This window comes from Alexandromys fortis, unplaced genomic scaffold (assembly GCF_014885135.2).
Source record: "Alexandromys fortis isolate MF-2015 unplaced genomic scaffold, M_Fortis_MF-2015_v1.1 scaffold_6, whole genome shotgun sequence".
Classification (NCBI taxonomy): Eukaryota; Metazoa; Chordata; class Mammalia; order Rodentia; family Cricetidae; genus Alexandromys; species Alexandromys fortis.
The window spans coordinates 17,386,328-17,407,323 of record NW_026067902.1 but is presented as its reverse complement, the minus strand read 5'-3'; the positions used below and the strand labels follow the sequence as shown (position 1 = coordinate 17,407,323).

Below are 20,996 nucleotides of genomic sequence, written 5' to 3'. Positions count from 1 at the left end.
TGGTTGCTGGGAATTGAACTCAGGACCTCTGGAAGAACAGTCGGCGCTCTTAACCTCTGAGCCATCTCTCCAGCCCTAGCTGGTGCCTTTTGTAGGATTTTTCTAAATTTAAACTCTCCTTTGAGACTAGGGCCTGGGGCTCCAGCTCATGGGTAAATTGCTTGCCTAGAATGCATGGGGCCCTTGATTTGGTGTCCCAGAAAACACACACACACACACACACACACACACATAACCAGGCAGTGGTGGTGCATGTCTTTTATGCCAGCACTTGGGAGCAGAGTCAGGCGGATCTTCTGTGAGTTTGAGGCCAGCCTGGTCTGCAAGAGCTAGTTTCAGCACAGGTTCCAAAGCTACAGAGAAACCCTGTCTTGAAACACACACACGAAGACTAGAGCTCAGGAAAAGTCAAATGGTAATGCATATTAGTAGGATAAATTATGCCCAAGTATTGTTCAAGATCAATCTAGACAACATAGTGATATCCTCATTTTAAAACCAACTAAACCGATAAATAATTCAAGAGAGATCAGAACAGTAGGTAACTAAGGAAGATATTTGGAGAATGGAGATAGAGACCTGACATTTGTAGGGTGACCATTGTGAACTTTACCTGTTATTCAGCTTTCACAAAAGGTGTTACCTACATTTTATTCATTCATTCAGTCATTCATTCAACAGCGATTTTTTTTATAATTTTATTTAACTTTATTTCATGTGAGTTGGTGTAAAGGTGACAGATTCCCTGGGACTGGAGTTACAGACAGTTGTGAGCTGCCATGTGGGTGCTGGAAATTGAACCCAGATCCTCTGAAAGAGGAGCCAGTGCTCTTAACCGCTGAGCCATCTCTCCAGCCCCCATCAACAGCAATTTTGAGTACCAGGCACTTACTGAACCCCAGGGATCAAGCAACAGATTCTTGCTTTGGAAATGCCTACGTTCTAGAAAGGAGGGAAACACTAGAAATTAATATGAGAAGTAAAGAAAGTTAAAAATAACATATAATGTATATTAGTTAACATATAAATAAGGTGGTAAGTGCTTCATAAAACAAGGAAAAGAGAGCAAGTTAAGGGGCTTGGGAGTGGGGAGTGGGGGCTGTGTATTAAGTGATCCATTGTGGAACAGGCACAGACCATGTGTGTACTCAGTTCCAATCATACCCCTCTCAAAAAAGAAAAGACCACTGAATGGAGAAAGGCAGGTTGTATTCAGCTATGGTGGGACACACCTACCTTGCCAGTTACTGAGGAAACTGAGGCAGGCCTGGGAAACCTGTAACAACTCAGGCAACTTATCTCTAAGACCAGAAAGAACAAAAAGAAACGTGGGTTCATTAGTAACTCTAATAAGAATCCTTTTAGAGCCAGGAAGTTGTGGCGCACATATTTAATCCCAGCACTGGAGAGGTGGATCTCTGTTTGAAGCTAACCTGGTCTACAGAGTGAGCTCAAGGACAGCCAGGGCTACACAGAGAAACCCTGTCTCAACACCTAACAACAACAAAACAAAACCAACAAGAATACTTTTGGTGAAATGGTGGGGATGAAAGCCTGACCTGAGGCTGGGGCTGCCACTCAGTGGGTGCGGAGCCTGTCAAGCCTGCAGAAAGGCTAGGGTTCACTATTAAGTCAACGCTTTGTGAACTGATACGGTAGTACATGCATGTCATTTTGTTTCTTGGGACAAGGTCTTTCTATGTAGCTCTGACTGTCCTGGACCTTGCTCTGTGATCAGGCTGGCCTCGAACTTACAAAGACTGCCTGCTTCTGAGTGCTGAGATTGTGTGGGCCAGGACCACCACACCCAGTGTTGTGATTATAGGTTACCTTTTCAGAGAACCCAGGTGTGATTTCCAGCACACATGGCGTCTTACAACTGCCTGTAATTCTAGTGCCAGGCATCAAACACTCACATGGTACACATACATGCAGGGAAAGTACTCACATACAAAATAAAATAAAATAAAATAAAATAAAGGAAGGAGATGTCATGCCAGCCATATTGTCTCACCCCTGTCCTTATCTCAGTAGTCAGAAGAATGAGACAGGAGGATCACAAGTTCTCTCTGGGCAACTTAGTGAGGCCCTTGCTCAAAACAAAAAATAAAAATTCTGGTGCTGTAGCTCAGTGGTCCAGTTCTGTGAAAGAGTCCCTAGGGTCAGTACTCAGTGCTGGAAAACAGAGAAGAAAATAAAGGAAGAATCCAGTCCTCCCAAACTTAACTCTTTTCTGCCTGCCTCACAAATATGCATATAGTTTCTCTCTATCACTTTCTAATGCTATTTTTGTTAAACTTGAATGTTTGCATGAGTATCAGTTAAAAATAGGATCTCTATTCTCTCTCCCAATCACTCTTTTTTTTCTTTTTATTCTTTTCTCTTTCTTTTTTCTTTTCTCTCTTTCTTTCTCTCTTTTTGTTTTGTTTTACTTATTTTTTTTTTTTGAGACAAGATTTCTCTGTGTAATAACCTAGCTGTCCTGGAACTGGCTCTGTAGACCAGGCTGGTCTTGAACTCACAGAGATCCACTTGCCTCTGCCTCCTGGGTGCTGGGATTAAAGGCGTGCACCACCACTGCTGGACTCTTTTTGTTTTTGAGACAAGATTTTACTGTGTAGCCCTGGCTGGCCCAGGCTGCCCTTGAACTCCAGATTTACCTGCCTCAGCTGGAGAACGCTGAGGTTCTAAGGGTGAACTGCCATACCTGGCTCCCTGAATACACTGTGAAGCTGCTGATTTCCGCTGTGCCCCTACCATACCTGTTAGGTTGCTATCTTATCTTCCTCGCTGGAGCGGCATTTTGATTTTTATGGCATCCTTTTACGGGAACAAACTCCCTTGCTTTTGTAAATAAAGCTCTGTCGTTCCTGTGACTGTGATTACATCTTACCCTGGTATGCCCTGCTGTCATTGTGCCACTGCCCTTACTACCTCCTTGACCTAGATTCATAGGCAACTTATTACCTACTCGCTAACCATGACTCTAGATGGCACAGCCTGAGGGAACAGGGCCTTAAGGCCCTCACGTGCTGTTCCCTCTGCTGAAGTGCTCTTTTGCTCCCTCCTTGATTGTGCCAATTCTCCATCTTTTTGCCTCAGGCATAACATGAGAGACCTCACTGGCCCAGACCTATGGAGCCTACAAGTTTATTCCCTGCATAAAAGCAGCAATTCTATTCAGTTACTTCGTACTGAGACAAGGAAAATTGTTCACAGCCTTCATTCAAATTATGACATCTGTTTTGATGGGTCACTGCTTATGGTGTGCACGCTGAGAAATATTTTGAATAGCACCCTTGCGTAGAATCTGTTTCTTCTTTAAAGCAATTGTCACAACAATTTGCATATATCTCCATACACACACAGAGTGGAGAGGAAACTAGCCTTTTCCTTTCTATATTTAAAATTACATTGATTTATTGTGTGAATGAACATGTACCATGGCATTTGTGCCAAGGTCGGAGGTCAACTTTCAGGCGTTGGTTCTTTCCTTCTATCACGTGGATCCTCGGAATTGAACTCAGGTCCCCATGTTTGGCAGCAAGTGCCTTAACCTGCAGAGCCATCTCATCAGCCCAGAGACATATTTTGGTCAGCACTGTATATGCAACACCTCATAAAGCAGTTAACGCTTAAGGGAGTGGGCAATGAACAATTATTGAACAAAATAAATGAATCTATTGCGGCTCTTCCTGCTGATGCTGGACTGGAGGTAAGGTTACAAGGCTAGGTTCTGCCAGGACTGATAATAGTCTTGGGCAAAGTACATGAGTGGCGTGGTTGGTAGGAGTGGACTGTTTACTTCGTGGCTCTGGCTCTGTTCCTCTACTCCCCTTAATGCTTCTGGAAGTAATAACCAAGCCCAAAAAGAATTTGTTCCCTCATCCCAAACTGTTTTACTCATCTCGCAGTTCCGTACCTAAGGCAGAAGCTCTTGTTGCCCTAACAAGGGTACCCTAAGTAGCTTTTACCATGGAAGCTGGTGTGGGAAGCTTTATAAGCCCAGTTTTTATGACTTGTGATCAGGTGTTGCTGATGGTGTCTGGAGTCTTTCCTTCTGCTCTGTTTTCCTCTTCTCCTTCATATCTGGGGGCTCTAAACCTCCCTCTTCATCTCCTTGCTTCAGAGCCTTCAGCTCTCACTTATCTCGGTTGACTCTAACTTTCACGTCTGGATTGAGTTTGCTTATCCACTTTTGCTTTGGTACTTGGGATGGAGCCTAGGGCCTTGAGCATGCAAGGCAAGCACTCCACCTCTGAGCTGTATCACCGGGCCTTTTTCTATTTTTAAAAAGTTATTATTAGTAGTGTATTGTGATATATACAGGGCAGTGGGTGCAGGTGTGCCATAGCGTGTGTGTGTGTATGTCACAGAACAACATTATGGAGTTGTTCTCTTATTCCAGCTTTACATAGGTTCTCGAGACAGAAATCAGATAGTCAGGCTTATATGACAAGTACTGAGCCATTTACCAGCCCCCTTTTTCTATTAAAACTGCTTTAGAATTACTTATTTATTTGTAGTGGAAGCATATGTACCACAGCACAAGTGTAGAGGTCAAAGGACAACTTTCAAGAATCAGTTCACTCCTTCCATCATATGGGTTCCAGAGTTACGACTTTGGTAATAAAGCTTGGCTATCTTTTTTTTTTTTAAAGATTTATTTATTTATTTATTTATCATGTATATAACATTCCTTCCATGTATGTTTGTATGCCAGAAGAGAGCGTCAGATCTCATTATAGATGGTTGTGAGCCACCATGTGGTTGCTGGGAATTGAACTCAGGACCTCTGGAAGAGCAGTCAGTGCTCTTAACCTCTGAGCCATCTTGCCAGCCCAAGGCTTGGCTATCTTAACAAGTCCTTTTTAATCACCTTACAGCACTAACGAATGGGTATTATTTATGTGTGGGTGTAACTGTGGAGGCTGACAGAGTGGTCTAGCTGTTGAGAGCAGTTGTTGCCCTTGCAGAGGCCCCAGATTCAGTTCCTAGAACCCACATGTTGACTCACAGCCATTTGTAACTTCAGTTCCAGGGGACCCAGTGCCCTCTTCTGACCTCCAAAGCACCAGGTACACCCATGGTGCCATACAGATATACAGGCAAAGCCTTCATACACACAAGAAATAAAATAAATATAAAAAGTAAATAACTGGGGGCTGGAGAGATGGCTCAGAGGTTAAGAGCATTGCCTGCTCTTCCAAAGGTCCTGAGTTCAATTCCCAGCAACCACTTGGTGGCTCACAACCATCTGTAATGGTGTCTGGTGCCCTCTTCTGGCCTGCAGGCATACACACAGACAGACTATTGTATACATAATAAATAAATAAGTAACTAAATAAATATTTTTTTTTTCGAGACAGGGTTTCACCATAGCTTTGGTGCCTGTCCCGGAACTAGCTCTTGTAGACCAGGCTGGCCTCGAACTCACAGAGATCCACCTGCCTCTGCCTCCCGAGTGCTGGGATTAAAGGCGTGCGCCACCACCGCCCTGCATAAATATATTTTTTAAAAAGTAAATAACTGAACTCTGGAGAAAGCAAATGTCGTAAATAAAACCTACAGGAGTCAGGATTTTCATTTTCTTTTGTCTGTTCTTTGTCCCTTTTCTAGGTTTCCTGAGACAGTCTAATGTGGTCCAAACTGGTCTCAACCCTGTCTGTACTGAACCTAGTAGCCTTGAACTTCAGATCCTTCTGGAAGTCTCTGCTTCTTCTGGAGTGCTGGGATTACAGGCTGATATTAACACAACTTCTCACCAAAATGTAAAGTTAATATTATTTTTGCACTTGACCTTAGCCAAAAGGCTGAGTAGTATTTAATTTTACTAGGGCTAGGGCGATGGCTTAACCGGTAAGAGCATTTGCTGCTCTTTCAGAGGACGTTCAGTCCCTGTGCCCACATAAGACAGGCAGTCACAACAGCCTGTAACTCCTGCTCCCTCTTCCAGACACTGCAGGCATCTACAGTCACACACCACCACATGCAAAAATAAATCTAAAATTTTATTTTATTTTAAAAGTTTAGATTAACTTAAGATAGTGTAAAAATGAATGGGTTTCCTTTTCATTTCTTTTTTTCCTTCCCAGTGAACTGTCTTGGAACTTTACTTTTAGACCAGGCTGGCCTTGAATTCAGAGATCCACCTGTCTCTGCCTTCAGAGTGCTGGGATTAAAGGCGTGCGCCTTGCTTGGCTAGGTCAATGGGTTTAATCATGGAATCTTCACACATCTTAAGTAATTTTGTTTTATTTCTTTACATTTGAGACAAGGTCAAATACAATCCAGAGTGACCTAGGACTAGCTATGTAGTAAAGAAAGATTTTGAAAGCCGGGTAGTAGTGTGCACGTCTTTAATCCCAGCATTCGGGAAGCAGAGCCAGGTGCATCTTTGTGAGTTCTTGGCCAGCCTGGTCTACAGAGTGAGTAGTGCCAGGACAGAATACAAAGCTGCACAGAGAAATCCTGTCTTGAAAAAGCACAAAAAAAAAAGTGAAATAATCTTAAAACAAACAAACAATAAAAAAACCCAAAATCCAGGCTGGGTCTGGTGGAGGAGGCAGAGGCCTTGGCAGGAGAATCTTGTGAGTTCAAGGCCAGCCCAGTCTATAAAGCAAATCCCAGGACAACCACAGCTACACGGAGAAACCCCGTCTTGAAAAACCAAAAAAAAAAAAAAAAGCCGGGCGATGCACGCCTTTAATCCCAGCACTTGGGAGGCAGAAGCAGGCGGATCTCTGTGAGTTTGAGACCAGCCTGGTCTACAGAGCTAGTTCCAGGACAGGCCCCAAAGCCACAGAGAAAAACCAAAAAAAAAAAAAAAAAAAAAAAACCAACAAAAACCCCAAAAATAGCACGCCTTTAATCCCAGCACTTGGGTGGCAGAGACAGGTGGATCTCTGTGAGTTCCAGGCCAGCCTGGTCTATAAAGAGTTCAGGATAGCCAGGGCTGTTACACAGAGAAACTTTGTCTCAAAAAAAGCAAAAACAAAAACAACAAAAGCAAACCAACACACATACACACACAAAAGCTGAATGTGATGGTGCACACCTTAATCTGATCACCCCATCAAGATTGGAGGTAGAAATGGGAGAATTGCCTGGAAGATCATGGGCAAACAAACAACAACAACAAAAAACTAGAAAAAAAATGCTGGCCACCTGAAGTACTGGAGAAGCTGGGGCTGGGATTGTAGATTCAACAGCAGCTCACAGAACAAAGGAAATACTTGACTTTTATAGACTTTAGACAGTGACTCTTGACCTTCCGAATGCTTTGACCCTTTAATAGTTCCTCATGTTGTCATGACCCTCAACCATAAAATTATTTTCGTTGCTACTTTATAACTGTAATTTCACCACTGTTATGAACTGTGTTTTCCGAAGGTCTTAGGTGACCTTTGGGTCGCCCCAAAGGTTGAGAGCCGCTGCTTTAGAGCGTGCACTGTCTGAATTCAGTTGCTCAGTCATGATACTAAACAGGATAAAGGGCCTTAACTAAAGTTGTCTTTGGCTTGGGCAGCAGGAAGATAATTCTACTGTTCTGCCCTCTGTTGGGTTGTTTCCTGTTAGTTTAGCAGAACTCAGGTTGTCTTAGACCTATGGGAGAGAAGGTTTAACTAACCCCATCTACGGGGCCGCATCTGTGAGATGACAGAAAACGAGAACAAGTTTTAGTTATCAGCCTGATCTCTCTTAACAATCCAGAAGAAACTGTTGGGGCAGATGATAGAATTTAGAAACAGCCTAGACAGATATAACCGGAGCATTCCCTAACCTCAGTTCCTGAAGTAAATCCACGGATTTAAGTGTGTTTCATCACCCCCAAGGTACACTCAAAAGTTTCTGTGGGCATTCTGGAAGTGCAGCTCAGTAGGGGAGCCCTGGGCGCAGGCTCTTGGGAAATGATTGCAGATCACTTTAGGACACAGTGAAGGGGCAGCAACGAGGAACGAAAGTGGGAAAGTATTTGTGTGTGTTTTCAGACGAACCGTGGCAAGTGTTCGGCCACGGGGCTGGGGGCGGGGGGGAATGGGAGTCCTAAGTAACAGCACAAAGTTTCGCTCCAGAGAAAAACTGATAGCACACAACCGGATGAACCACCTAGGAAATCCCGCCCTCACCCCCTCCCCACCCCGCCACCGCGTGCCTTGGGGCGACTTTGTCAGTACCCTAAAAGTGTCCCACATGAGGTCACTTTGCCCGGTCACGTGCTCGGCACCGCCGGAGCACCACATCGCCAGCCGCACCCCTCCACCCCGCCGCCCACGTGACCCGGCCTAGTTTCTCCCGGCCGGACCCAGCGCTCCCGGGAAGCTCCGCCCCGCGCCCGGCGCTCCGCCCACCGAGCTCCGCTCTTCGCCCTCCGGGGCTGGCGCGTGGCACCGCGCTCCACGTGTTTTGCTCCGCCCAATGAGAGTCGGCGTCCGGGCGTGAAGGGGCGGGAGGAAGGAGACGACTTGGTGGCGTCGCGCGGAGGGGGCGGGGCCTGCAACGTCGGCCAGAACGAGGGGACGCAACGGAGGCAGGTTGGAGCCGCTGCCGTCGCCATGACCCGTGAGTGCTGGGACCCTTTCCTCTCGCCCTTTTCTTTCCGCTCTCGCTAGCCGCATGGCCGAGAGCCGGCGCGTTCGTCGTTTCAGCGTTCCCGGCGGAAGGTTCTTGAGGGAGCGCTCTCCAGCTGCCTCCCGCACAGCCGGAAGCGCAGCCCTCCGCACGCCGCCACTTGCCGAGACCCCTGTGTTGGGCGCGGGCCGCCGGCGGCTTTCCGCGCTGGGGAAGCCGGGTGCCCTGGGTGATGGGCCCCAGCGCGTGCCCCCGAGGCCCCGGAGCTTCCCATACGCTGTAGCAGCTGTCTGGGCCCCCGCGGCACCCCAAACTTGACTCGCGCCGCCAAGCAGCTTCGGCCGCACCGCCCTCCCGTACCCCAAGTTAGCCTGCCCCGTGGCGGCTGCCACACCCCGGGCACCGAAGCCCGACTCTGGGGGGTCGGCGCCGAGGCGGGGGCATAGTCGGGTACTGGTTGCGGGAGGAGGGGCGCTGGTGTGTGCTCGGAGCAGCCCCGGCACCTCACTTTCTACCTTCTCTTCTTAGGCGGTAACCAGCGAGAGCTCGCCCGCCAGAAGAACATGAAGAAGCAGAGCGACTCGGTTAAGGGAAAGCGCCGAGATGATGGGCTTTCTGCTGCCGCCCGCAAGCAGAGGTAGCCCCAGGGAGGGGAAAGGACGGGACGGGTTGGGACAGGGCGACCTGGGTTAGACCGAGGGGTGTACCAAGAAAGAGAACTATTTCAGGGCTCGAGTCTGGACGAGGTGTGAGGGGCAGAGCGCATTGCTTCCTCTAGGGTTTTATTTCCTCCCCACTCCAAATTGTTAGGTCACAGCTATACAGGAAGGGACTGGGGCGGGTCCCGGTCCGCAGGCTGATTTCTGAGTGCCCGGGTTGTGACCTTAAGGGCAAGGGCAGGGAGCTTCACACGTCAAGAACAGTTGTTTTGACAGCCCAGTACTTTTGGACCTCCTTGCTGCTTGTATCTCCTCCCTTCTCCCGACTTGTTCACTAGTGTCGTTGGGTGTGGTAGTCAGTACAGAATAGAGAGCCTTGGGCCTGAGTGGCCAGACTTCTGACCCCTTGGGCAACATCCAGATGGACACTGATTGCCTTTTGAGCCGTAGCTCTATTCCTCTTGTTCGCCTAGGGTGGGAATATAGCAGCCATATGCTGAACTTTGTCCCATCCACTTCCATCTTATCCTTTGTACCCTTCATCCCCCTGCATCTTGTCCTTTTTGCCCTCTGGTACCTCCCAGTGCCCCATCATCTCTACCCCCAGGGACTCGGAGATCATGCAGCAGAAGCAGAAAAAGGCAAACGAGAAGAAGGAGGAACCCAAGTAGCTTTGTGGCTTCGTGTCCAACCCTCTTGCCCTACGCCTGTGTGCCTGGAGCCAGTCCCACCATGCTCGAGTTTCTTCCTGTAGTGCTCACAGGTCCCAGCACCGATGGCATTCCCTTTGCCCTGAGTCTGCAGCGGGTTCCTTTTGTGCTTCCTTCCCCTCAGGTAGCCTCTCTACCCCTGGGCCACTCCTGGGGGTGAGGGGGTTACCCCTTCCCAGTGTTTTTTATTCCTGTGGGGCACACCCCAAAGTATTAAAAGTAGCTTTGTAATTCCGTGAGCGCCTGGTTTGACTGGGGACTGGGGGGATGGGGATGGAGGAGTGACTGCCCTTTCCCACCAAAAGGGGAGACTTTTTAGGCAACTAAGAGAGATTTGTAGACTTCATAAGGGAGACATCACAGAAGAAGCCTTTATTTTACTATGGCAACCAGAAAAGCACTCCAGTTCGGTGGTGAGGAATCCTCTGAGAACTATAGACTTCTTTTCTGTGATTTTATGCCCTAAGACCTTGAACACCATCCCCATGATGGTATTGAGGGCCATCAGAGGGGAAGGATCTAAGACCCAAGTTTATGTCTCTTCCTCATTCTTTGTTTGCTTGAAAGTTGGCCCAAAAAAAAAAAAACTTCGCTCACCAACTTCCGGTGTTCACATTCTCTTAAGTTCTGTCATTCCTCGTGGAATGAAGGTGGTTTTTGTCTTCCAGTTTCTTTGACCTCAAGTTCAGGATTAAAACCTGTGGTAGCCTCTGCTTGTTTTTCCTGTGCCCTGGTTTGTTCTGTGGTTCTGGGCTCTTACATCCTGTGCCCAGGGCTGAACCACTTGTTTCCTTTTGATTACCAAGAGCAGACCCAGATCTTCAGACTCTGTTGGTCTTTCCTGCTCCTTATCTCTAGCTCAGAAGCTAGGAAGGGGCTGGTGCCACACTTTAGATCAGCTCCTGAGTTTACTGACCTGGGAGTTAGACTCTTGAGCTTGAATGAAGACAGTTTTTACTGAATCAAGAAATCAAGGGTATCTTTGGCCACTTCTTCCATTTTAGCCTATGTGGTACTCATTTGTTCTTGAGGTACTGAGCTCAGCCAGATGACTCTCAGAGCTAAGATTAGGAACATAATCTAAAGGGTACCCGGTTTTTAAATAGAGAATGGGGGGTTAGATTTTACCTGGCAGTACTGACGTGATGGCAGTGTTGCCTGAAGATACCAGGGTGGTGGTGATTCTGAGTGGGGAGCCAACAGAGTGGTGCCAGGAGCAGCCCCATAGAGAGGAGTACACAGGCCCAGCAGGAGGCAACTTTGACCCAGAAGGTAGCCCAGCTACCTTTAGTGAAGGTCTCCAGTTCTGCTCCCTCATAACTGTGAAACCAAAGACTGATTAGAGATTCTGCAGGGCCTTTCCCTTATAACAAGTTTTTCCTTAAGCTAGGTTTTCAGGAGAGTATTTTATGTCTGCTTTCATTGTACCTGAACCAGTTGGTAAGGGTAACCATGATATAGAGTGAAGCAAGAAAGAAGGTGAAGTGGAAGGCAGAGTAGCTGTAGGAAAGATGCTGGCTCTGCACCTGGGCGGCTGGTGGGCTCTCTTGGTCAGTTGGTCTGACTCTGCTACTTTGCCCTAGAGAGAGAGAAGTGCCGATGGGAAGCAGTGTTGGTGAAACTCCCCTCCCCCGACTTATGGAGGCTCTTGAGGGCTCTTTGGCACTTTACAGGATTCAACCATTGCCTAGATTGCCCACTTGGCTCACCATCCTCTGGTCCCACTGTTTGGGGGCAGCAGAAACAGAGTGAGGGCTTCTGTAAAACAAAGCAACATGTTTTGAAATGACTTCAAGACAATGTAAGGGGACTAATTTAGGAAAGTTTCCCTTTGAAAATATTGGCCTGGTATAAGAAGTGGAGGCACACCTGGGTTCAAATTCTTGCTCCAGCATATAACTGGCTATGCAAACTTTGGTGAGATGTTTAATCTTTTGTGCCTCAACTCCTCTATTTGTGAAATGGAGCAAATACCTACCTCACAGGGTTGTTGTGAGGATTAAATTAAACGAGATGATGTATGTAAAGTATCTAGTACAGTGCCTAGCACATTGTGGGTACTCAATAAAAGGAAATAGCTAGAATCTGAGCATTCTGGGTAGAGGTTGGTAGGATGTGTGTCTCTGTGTTTGGGGGTGGGATGTTGGGGTTAGTGAGCTCTGGATGCTCACCTGGAACTCATGATTGTAAACCTTGATGATCCACAGGGGTCCAAATAACTCAGCCAGGTAGGAAGCCTCGTTGCTGTGAAAGAAAGAGTTTAACTTTGTGCCAGATAAGGATTAGGGGCTTTTATTGCCAACTAGTCAACGGTGGTATCTTTTGGGGTGGGAGTGGGGAGCGGTATTTTGCTCTCAGAGGCCCTTAAAGTCTGTGAATTTTAAACTCAAGACATTCTCCCCTGCCCCCGTCATCTCACACAGATCATCTGACAAAGTGCTATTCTTAGAAATTGTCCCTGTTCGTGGGGAGCTTTTCTGGTTCTAGTCTTGCTCTACAGTTTAAATAAACCACAGCCCTGGACATTCTCCTCACACTTCCCATTGACATCTTTACGTACCAAGCAAAAAGCACACAGGCATACATGATGCCCGCACTCAACACTGCTACCGAGGTGTCTGGTATTTGTGGTTCCATTTTATTCTGGCCAGGCAGGCACAAGGTGTGATTCTGTCCTTGAAAGATTACTGCCAAGGGGCAACAGAAGAGAAAGGGGTTAAAAAAGCTGGGCATTTAGCAGGAACAGAAAAGGTCTTCAGCACTTGGGTTCTCACTTGTCTCTGGGGGGCGGCTGGACAGTGCAGAGAAGGTCAGGTATATGATATAGCAGCTGATGATAGAGGCTTGTAGAAGGCCAGAGCTTGGGTGCTCTAGAGAGAACAGCTGTCATTAGTTGACATGAATTTTCCCCACTTTTTACCTGCACTTCTACCCTCATCCTTGGGGGAGGCTGAGGGTGTGGGAAAAGCGGCAGAGGTTCTTTAGATAATTGAGAAGCCTAATAAAGTTATAATACTCAAAGGGACACAGCCCACCCAAAAATCTAGACTATTAAGTCACAAATACCCACTGAGGCGGATGCAAGGTGCGATGGAGAGGAAAGAAAGGAGGCCACAGAAGCAAAGATGTAGGCTGAGTATCATCTTGTTGAGCAGGCAACCATCAGGGTGTGTATAGTGGTGGAACAGTAGCAAAGCTCCCACACCTGCCACACTGTAGAATCCTAGGGTAGTCAGTAATACAGCTAGGAACCAGGTACAGTCTTGGGCTGCGCCAGTCTGCCTAAAGAGAAGTGGATTAGGGTTTGTCACTCCAACCCCATCTCTCAGCAGACACTAATTGGTCAGCCCACTAGTCTACACAGTATATTCTTGGTCTTTGCTTTTTTTTTTTTTTTTTTGTTTTGAGACAGGACCTCTATATACTCCAGACAGTCCTTGAACTCACTATGTATTTCAGATTGGTCCTGAACTTTTGGCAGTCCTGCCCCAGCATGCCTCAATCCTTCAGCATCTTGAGTGTTGAGATTATGGGTATTTGTCACTTTTTTGCTTGATTATTGTTTATTGAGACAGGTTTCTGTGTGTCCAGGAACTCTATTTGGAGACCACCTTGACCTTGAATTTAGAGACCCGCTTGCCGCTGCCTCCCAGGCGCTGGGATTAAAGCTGTGCACCATCACCACTTGGCTACGCCACCACTGCCCGGCTTCACCATTATTTTTTTTTCAAGTCAGGGTTTCTCTAGTTTAGGAGCCTGTCCTGGAACTCTCTCTGTAGACCAAGCCGGCCTCGAACTCAGAGTTCGTGGAGCCTGTCTCTGCCTCCTGAGTGCTGGGATTAAAGGTGTGTGCCACCACTGCCCAGCCGTATCACCATTCTTGATTACCTGTGTGTGTGTGTATGTATTTTTTTTTTTTTAAAGAGGTTGATTTGGAACTCCCTACCCTGCTTCATTTTTGTGAGTTCATGAGTCCTGTTCTGGCTTGAACGTTTGACCCTCCTGTTCTCACCTCTACAGTGCTGGGATCACAAGTGAGTGGCATCACATCTGGTTTCTTGAGCATTTCGGTACTATTCATGGGGAGGCATAGGGGCAATACCTAATGTGACCTTTCTGTGTTTATCCAATAATGCCTGTCACCCTCCTTGGGGGGAACCTTTAGGGTTAGGGGCTCCTTACCAATTCTTGTTCCATGAGTGGGCAAAGGCTGTGATAAGCACCAGCTGTAATAGGATGAATGTGAAGCCTCCACAGATGCCAATATAATGCCAGGCTGCAAGATAGACACCATTGGTAACTTTTAGCTCTGGCTGGTCTCTGTATCCCTCCATTTTTTTTTTTTTCTCGAGACAGGGTTTCTCTGGTTTTGGAGCCTGTCCTGGAACTAGCTCTTGTAGACCAGGCTGGTCTCGAACTCACAGAGATCCGACTGCCTCTGCCTCCCGAGTGCTGGGATTAAAGGCGTGCGCCACCACCGCCCGGCTCCACCCCCTTTTTGATTAGGAAGCCTGTGTAGCCTAGGCAGATCTCAAACTCAGTCCTGCTCCAGTCTCTGGCGTACTAGGATTACAGGTGTGTGGCATTATGTCGAACTTCCTGTCGTGAACTAGGAAGTCGTGGTCTACTCTTGCTGATGGTGTAAGATGCAGAGTACCTGGGAAGAGATGCTCATCAGGGATACAGAAGGCAGCAGTCCAGAGACCTAACAGGAACAACAACTTGAAGCTCCAGAAGCTAGTGGGGGTAGAGAGAAAACTAGATGTAGGAGAAAAGGCAAAGGGGAAAAAGGAAAAAAAAAGTATGGCAGCTGGGAAGAGGAGAGGTGGAACAAGTCCCAAGTCCCATTGTAGTCCAAGTTTTAATTCAGATGCCAAAAGTCTCATGAGCAACACTGTGCACTTTATGGAAGGTTTACATATAACCATTGTTACTTTCAATTTAGAGCCCAGGGGTTTATAAACTTATTTTCTGTCTTTTTACAGTGGTCTTTCTTCATCCTGGAGTTTCCTTTAGCCAGCTTGTGTCTACTTACTTCCCTCTGTCCCATCCCCATCCAAAAATCACACACAGACCTGTTATGCAGCTGTGCACGTGGGCTGGTGGGGGAGTGGAGGCGGACTAGCAGCACCGCCTGCAGCAGGTGGAAAGTGGCAGTTCCTGCACATACTCGATACACAGCCCCAGAGCCACTGAGCACTGGACAGTCCAAGTTGCCAAACAGGTGGGCACACAGCACTGAGGGCATCTGGATCTGCAGGGAGTTTGGTTGTGACAAAAGGTAGGACAAGTCACAATGCATGTACAGGTTCCAGCTTCTCACTGGTAGGGTGACACTTGCTCCCTGTTCCCAATCTAGATGTTATGGTTTCTTTCCCTCACTTTGCACCTCCTGCCCAACTTACCCCATGTGCTTTGCCCCAGACCCTTTCTACCACTGTCCTAGACAGCAGGAGGCAGCAGATAGCTGAGGCCCCCAAGTGGAGAAGGATGTAGAGCAGGCGGCTACAAGAAGACTCTGTGAGAGAGGGCCGCCTAGAGTGGCAGCAGCTGGTCCAGGAAACAGGCCCACAGCAGGACACCTGGGAATAGAGCAGGAAGCAAAGGTGGAGCTTTGCAAGGGATGGTGTATACTGTGTGGGGTTAAAGGTCAAATTACAAACCCCTTCTTCCCACCGTCAGACTGCCTTTACTAAACACTACTATGATTTTTCATTGGGAAGAACTTCAGTATAGGAGTGAACCACCTACATTTACCTAACGTTTGCTCTGTGGCTGGGAATGTGGGATGAGAGGTTTACCAGTTATCAGGCAAAGAACCAGGTATCTCTCACCAAACCAGCTATCTAAGGGCATCCTCAAGTCTGTCTCCTCAAATGCCCTCTCACCTGATAAAAGGGGTTTTTCGCTGTGACATCGCCGACTCCATCATGCTGCTGTGCAAGGCCCAGGGTGGTGCTCCGGCCGGGGACGGTTTTTGCACTTATCATTTGTGATCCAGAAGTTAGGCGTAGATCCATTACTGGGAAAACGGATGAAGAACAGCAGCCTCTCAAGATTTTCACCCATTGGGCGGTCACTGTGCTGGGCTAATAATCACTCAGTCTTAAGGCAGTAGAATGGGCATATCAGAAAATGAATACGGATCATTAGAAACTGGTAAATGCAAATACCCTTGTGAAGATGCCTTCACCGGGCTTCGTATTCGGGATCATTCAGACTGTTTCCTAAGATTAGGAGCAGTTGGCCTATCTGGTCTGGGGATTAGGTTTTTTTAATTGGTTTAGGATTAGCTGTGGGCCGCCTTGGTTGGTCAGAACTGTGTGTGTGTGTGTGTAGGGATTGTTCTTAGGTGAAGAAATAAGGCTGTGCATTTGGGTGGTGTGGGTAGTGAATAGATTAGTCGAAGGAGATTGCAGAAAATACAATTACGCGTGAGTGTGTTTAAGGATTATTCTTAGATGAAGAAGTAAGGTTGTGCATTTGGATGGTGTGGGTAGTGAACAGATTAGTCGAAGGAGACTGCAGAAAACACAAGCCAGAGAGGTCAAAAGCGAACGGCCCTCTTAGCCAAAGCTTCTCAAGACAGGCTCAAAGGTGTGGTCTAGGGCCAGGCCCGCCCCATATCTGGGCGGAAGCTGAGGTTTGCCGGAAGTTGTGTAGCGGCAGCCTATGCGGCGGCGCGGTGAGATCGAAATGGCGACCGAGGGAGATGTGGAGCTGGAGTTAGAGACCGAGACCAGCGGCCCGGAGCGGCCTCCCGAGAAGCCACGGAAGCATGATAGTGGTGCTGCTGACTTGGAGCGGGTCACTGACTATGCGGAGGAGAAGGAGATCCAAAGTTCGAATCTGGAGACGGTAAGGTTGACCGGGAGCTTGTATGAGAGGGTTGAGAATGGGACAGTTGAAGCCGATCTGTTTGCTGCCTAGTGAGAATGGGCAGTAGGGTGGGGATAAGCGACAACACTCACCTAGCCTGCGGTTTGCTTAAGAATTTGGTGGAGAGTGGGCCTAAGTGGACCTCAAGTGCACGGAATTAAGCGTAGTCCTTTGGTCTCGAGAACACTCGTCATTTGAATACTTGAGGAACCACGTAGTTTTTATTTTTGGTATTGCGGTTTAGATAGGAAATTTGGGTAGCATAGTCGTAGGTGACTAGACTCGTGTTTCCAACAGGCTATGTCCGTCATTGGAGACAGACGGTCCAGGGAGCAAAAGGCAAAACAGGAGCGGTAAGTTTAACCCTACGAGTCCTCATTCTCCAGGGGAAAAAAGTTTTTAATTAATTCCTGTAGATCTAGAGTTTCCAACTTTGTTGTTATAGCGAGTTTTTAGGGTAAGAAAAACCTCCAGGGGAGGGGTGGGTACGTTTACTTGATGTTTTCGGTCAACCCTGTTCCACCCATTTGCAGTGTGCTGCTGGGAGTGTTCTTTGTGGGAGTTTATGGCAGAGATAGAGAATGAAGACAGATGTGTATGTACACATATATAATTACAGGGAAAAGGAACTGGCGAAGGTCACGATCAAGAAGGAAGATCTGGAGTTGATAGTGAGTAGCAATGCCTTAGTGGATGCTCAAGTGAAGTTCTACCTAATTTGGGTTCCCAAAAGTGGTGTTGACACATTTATGCCTGAGAGGCGGCTACGGTGACATGATTTACCCTTTTCTTGCAGATGACAGAGATGGAGATCTCTCGAGCAGCAGCAGAAAGGAGCTTGCGGGAACACATGGGCAACGTTGTGGAGGCTCTTATTGCCCTAACCAACTGATAATGTGCATTTTCAGACATTCTGGACTGATTACTGAAATAAAGTGTTTTGTTGTTCTGTTCATTTTTTTTTTCAGTTTTATCTTTGATCAAATGCATTATATATTCTGTTTTGTTGTCAACGTCTATGTTGGACCTTCATGAAAATATATGAACAATCAGTATAAAGAAATACCTAATGTTCAAATACAGGCTCTATTTTTGTTACACTTATTTTGTGCGTTTATGTGTCTGGGCACTTTCTTGCCATAGTGCTTGGCATCAGACAACTCTACTTCCACCGCGTGGTAGTCAGACTCACGTGCCCTTTTCCACAAAGCCTTTCACTAGTCCTAAATAACAGATTTTAGGTTGTATGCTAGTCTTCCTCATCTGACTAGCTCTTGGCAATATAAAGGATATTTGGGTCCTCTGCAAAAGATTCAGTTACATGTGCTTCTAGGATAGCTTGTGAATTTTATTCTTGTTTTAATCAGATATGTTCTTCCTGTGTAGCCCAGCCTATTTTCACACTCAGATCGCTTCACTAACACACTTGGGGGCTGCGATTTCAGTCATCCTTCAGTCTGCTCTTTAGGCTAGCTCATGAATACCAAAAGATTAGCTCCTCTTGGGGGCTGGAGAGATGGCTCAGTGGTTAAGAGCATTGCCTACTCTTCCAAAGGTCCTGAGTTCAATTCCCAGCAACCACATGGTGGCTCACAACCACCTATAAAGAGGTCTGGTGCCCTCTTCTGGCTTGCAGGCAGACACACATAATAAATAAAAGATTAGCTCCTCTTGGGGTCTTTTGAGTTACCAACCCCATTCATAGGCCTCTGGAGTAAAAATTTAGGGTCTAGAGATGGGAATATAGATCACAGAAATCATGGGTCAGGGCTGGAGAGATGGCTTGGTAAGCACAAGGAAGCCAGGCAGTGATAGTACACGCCTTTAATCCTAGCACTCAGGCAACTTCTGAGTTCAAGGCCAGCCTGGTCTACAGAGTGAGTTCTAAGACAGCCAAAGCTACACAGAGAAACCCAGTCTCAAAAAAACAAAACCCGAAAACAGACAAGGATTCTGAGTTTGGATCCCCAGTACCTCTCCCCAAAACCAAGGAGTGGCCTGGTGGTGGTGCCACACAAGTTTAATCCCAAGATTTGGAGGCAGGAGCAGGCAGATTTCTTGAGTTCGAGGCCAGCTTGGTCTACAAAGTTCCAGAACAGCTGAGACTACCCAGAGAGACCGTTTTGAAAGATCAAATAAAACAAAACGAAACGCCAACAGAACCCACAAGTGGTGGCATGATCCTTTAACTCCGGTAAGTGGTGGCATGATCCTTTAACTCTGATACTGGAGATCGTGCTGGCCAGTCAGCCTAGTCTAATCAGGAACTTCAGACTTTCTAAGACCATGTCCCAAAACAAGGGTAGAGTATTAGCACTGCAGTAATGATCTTAGTTCTATATGCCCAAATGTGTACATACTCCCCTATTAAGTATATGAGGAATTACACACACATATATACATAAACATGTTTACATATGCACATATACACGTACTACATAAACATGTATGTCTATATATACATGCATGTATACACACATACCTTTTTTTTTTTGCTATTGGATCATGAGATGTGGCTTAAGCCGGGCTGCAAATTGAGAGCTTTCTGCTTCTGTGTGTTATGTATGCCACCATCCAGCTCAGTGCTCACTTTTATATTTATTACCTTTTGTGTAGGATATAAGCAGTTTGTCAATGGGTCTTGTAGGGGTTATTCTAAGGACATGAAAAGGGGGCCCTTAACCATCCTAGTGTATGTACTCTACTCGTGAACCACACCTCTAACTTGAGGGTTATTTTTTATTATTTATTTTTGGTTTTTCGAGACAGGGTTTCTCTGTAGCTTTGGAGCCTGTCCTGGAACTAGCTCATGTAGACCAGGCTGGTCGAACTCACAGAGATCCACCTGCCTCTGCCTCCCGAGTGTTGGGATTAAAGGTGTGCGCCACCACCGCCCAGCTGAGGGTTATTTTTTAGATAGAATTTCATTGTATTTCAGGCTTGTCCTGAACTTGGGGTCAGGTGATCCTCTCTCAGGTTCTCAAGTAGTTAGGACTACTGTTGAGTACCACCTGGCCCAGTTTTTTTTTTTTTTAAAGAATGACTTTATTGTTTTTAATTATGAGTTTATCTGCAAATGAGTGCAGGTGCCCTCGAAGGCTAGAGGCTTCAGATCTCCCTGGAGCCAGGGTTACAGGCAGTTTGTGAGCTGCCTGATGTGGGTGCTGCGAACAGAACACAGGTGTTCTGAAAGAATAGGAAGTGCCCTTAATCACTGAGCCACCTCTTCATCCCTCTTCTCATTGTTACGTAATAAAGAAAAGTCATTCAGGTGATGAAATTTCATTCTGTGTATGGTGGTTACACAGTAAATATTACAGGGACAAATGGATTTAACTCTAGTACTAACAGCTGTGGGCACGAGCACTCCTTCACCTTACACATGAGCTGGATAAGAAAGATTAGCAGGAACTTGACTAAATGAGTCACGTCGTGTGTGTGTGTGTGTGTGTGTGTGTGTGTGTGTGTGTGTGTGTGTGTGTGTGTGTAGCTCTGGCTGTCCTAGAACTCACTCTGTAGACCAGGCTGGCCTTGACCTCAAGAGATTCACCTGGCCCTGCCTGCAGAGTGCTGGGATTAAAGGTGTGCACCATCATGCCCTGCTTGGATGACCAAACTCTTGATTCTCCTGTTTCTACTTCCCAAGTGCTGGGATTACAGGTGTTTGCCATCATACCTAGGAATACTTTATTTTAGATACTAGATTTTTTTCTTTTTGAGACAGGGTTTCACTATGTAGCTCTGGCTGGCCTGGAAGAGATCTATGTGGGTCTCTCCATTGAATGCTGGGATTAAAGGCATGTGCCACCATACTCAGCCTCTTTTTAGTGACATAGGAGTTGTCACATTGCCGGGCGATGGTGGCGCACCCCTTTAATCCCAGCACCTGGGAGGCAGAGGCAGGAGGATCTCTGTGAGTTCGAGGCCAGCCTGATCTACAAGAGCTAGTTCCAGGACAGGCACCAAAAACTACAGAGAAACCCTGTCTCGAAAAAATTAAAAAAAAAAAAAAAAAAGAGTTGTCACATTATATATTTTTGTTTCCACTATTATGGTAAAAATATTTCTGGTGTGTGGTTCTCTCTCTCTCTCTCTCTCTCTCTCTCTCTCTCTCTCTCTCTCTCTCTCTCTCACACACACACACACACACACACACACACACACACACACACACACA

The 20,996-nt window shown here is 46.8% G+C and overlaps 3 protein-coding genes across 4 annotated transcripts; 2 read left to right on the top strand and 1 right to left on the bottom strand.

The window, feature by feature from the left end:
- Positions 1–8,427: 8,427 nt before the first annotated feature.
- On the top strand, positions 8,428–10,174 carry Serf2 (small EDRK-rich factor 2). 2 transcript variants are annotated; one of them, XM_050134366.1, is made up of 3 exons: positions 8,428–8,562; positions 9,100–9,208; positions 9,815–10,174. In XM_050134366.1, exons 1-3 carry the CDS (start codon positions 8,556–8,558, stop codon positions 10,098–10,100), a joined length of 402 nt encoding a protein of 133 aa, XP_049990323.1. In that variant the 5' UTR covers positions 8,428–8,555; the 3' UTR covers positions 10,101–10,174. The 2 variants fall into 2 exon arrangements, with proteins under 2 accessions (XP_049990323.1, XP_049990325.1); XM_050134368.1 differs by having other exon boundaries at positions 8,429–8,562; positions 9,838–9,994.
- Positions 10,175–10,324: 150 nt separating this feature from the next.
- On the bottom strand, positions 10,325–15,971 carry Serinc4 (serine incorporator 4). The gene is given in 11 exon segments (XM_050134370.1): positions 10,325–11,142; positions 11,145–11,260; positions 11,369–11,519; positions 11,650–11,698; positions 12,112–12,184; positions 13,011–13,222; positions 14,123–14,216; positions 14,598–14,677; positions 15,016–15,194; positions 15,346–15,522; positions 15,829–15,971. Coding segments are annotated over 11 exon segments (1,341 nt in total). The 5' UTR covers positions 15,961–15,971; the 3' UTR covers positions 10,325–11,064.
- Positions 15,972–16,465: 494 nt separating this feature from the next.
- Hypk (huntingtin interacting protein K) lies at positions 16,466–17,772 on the top strand. Its single transcript, XM_050134369.1, has 4 exons — positions 16,466–16,798; positions 17,117–17,172; positions 17,439–17,490; positions 17,616–17,772. The coding sequence occupies exons 1-4, from the start codon at positions 16,613–16,615 to the stop codon at positions 17,709–17,711; spliced, it is 390 nt and encodes a 129-aa protein (XP_049990326.1). The 5' UTR covers positions 16,466–16,612; the 3' UTR covers positions 17,712–17,772.
- Positions 17,773–20,996: the final 3,224 nt, after the last annotated feature.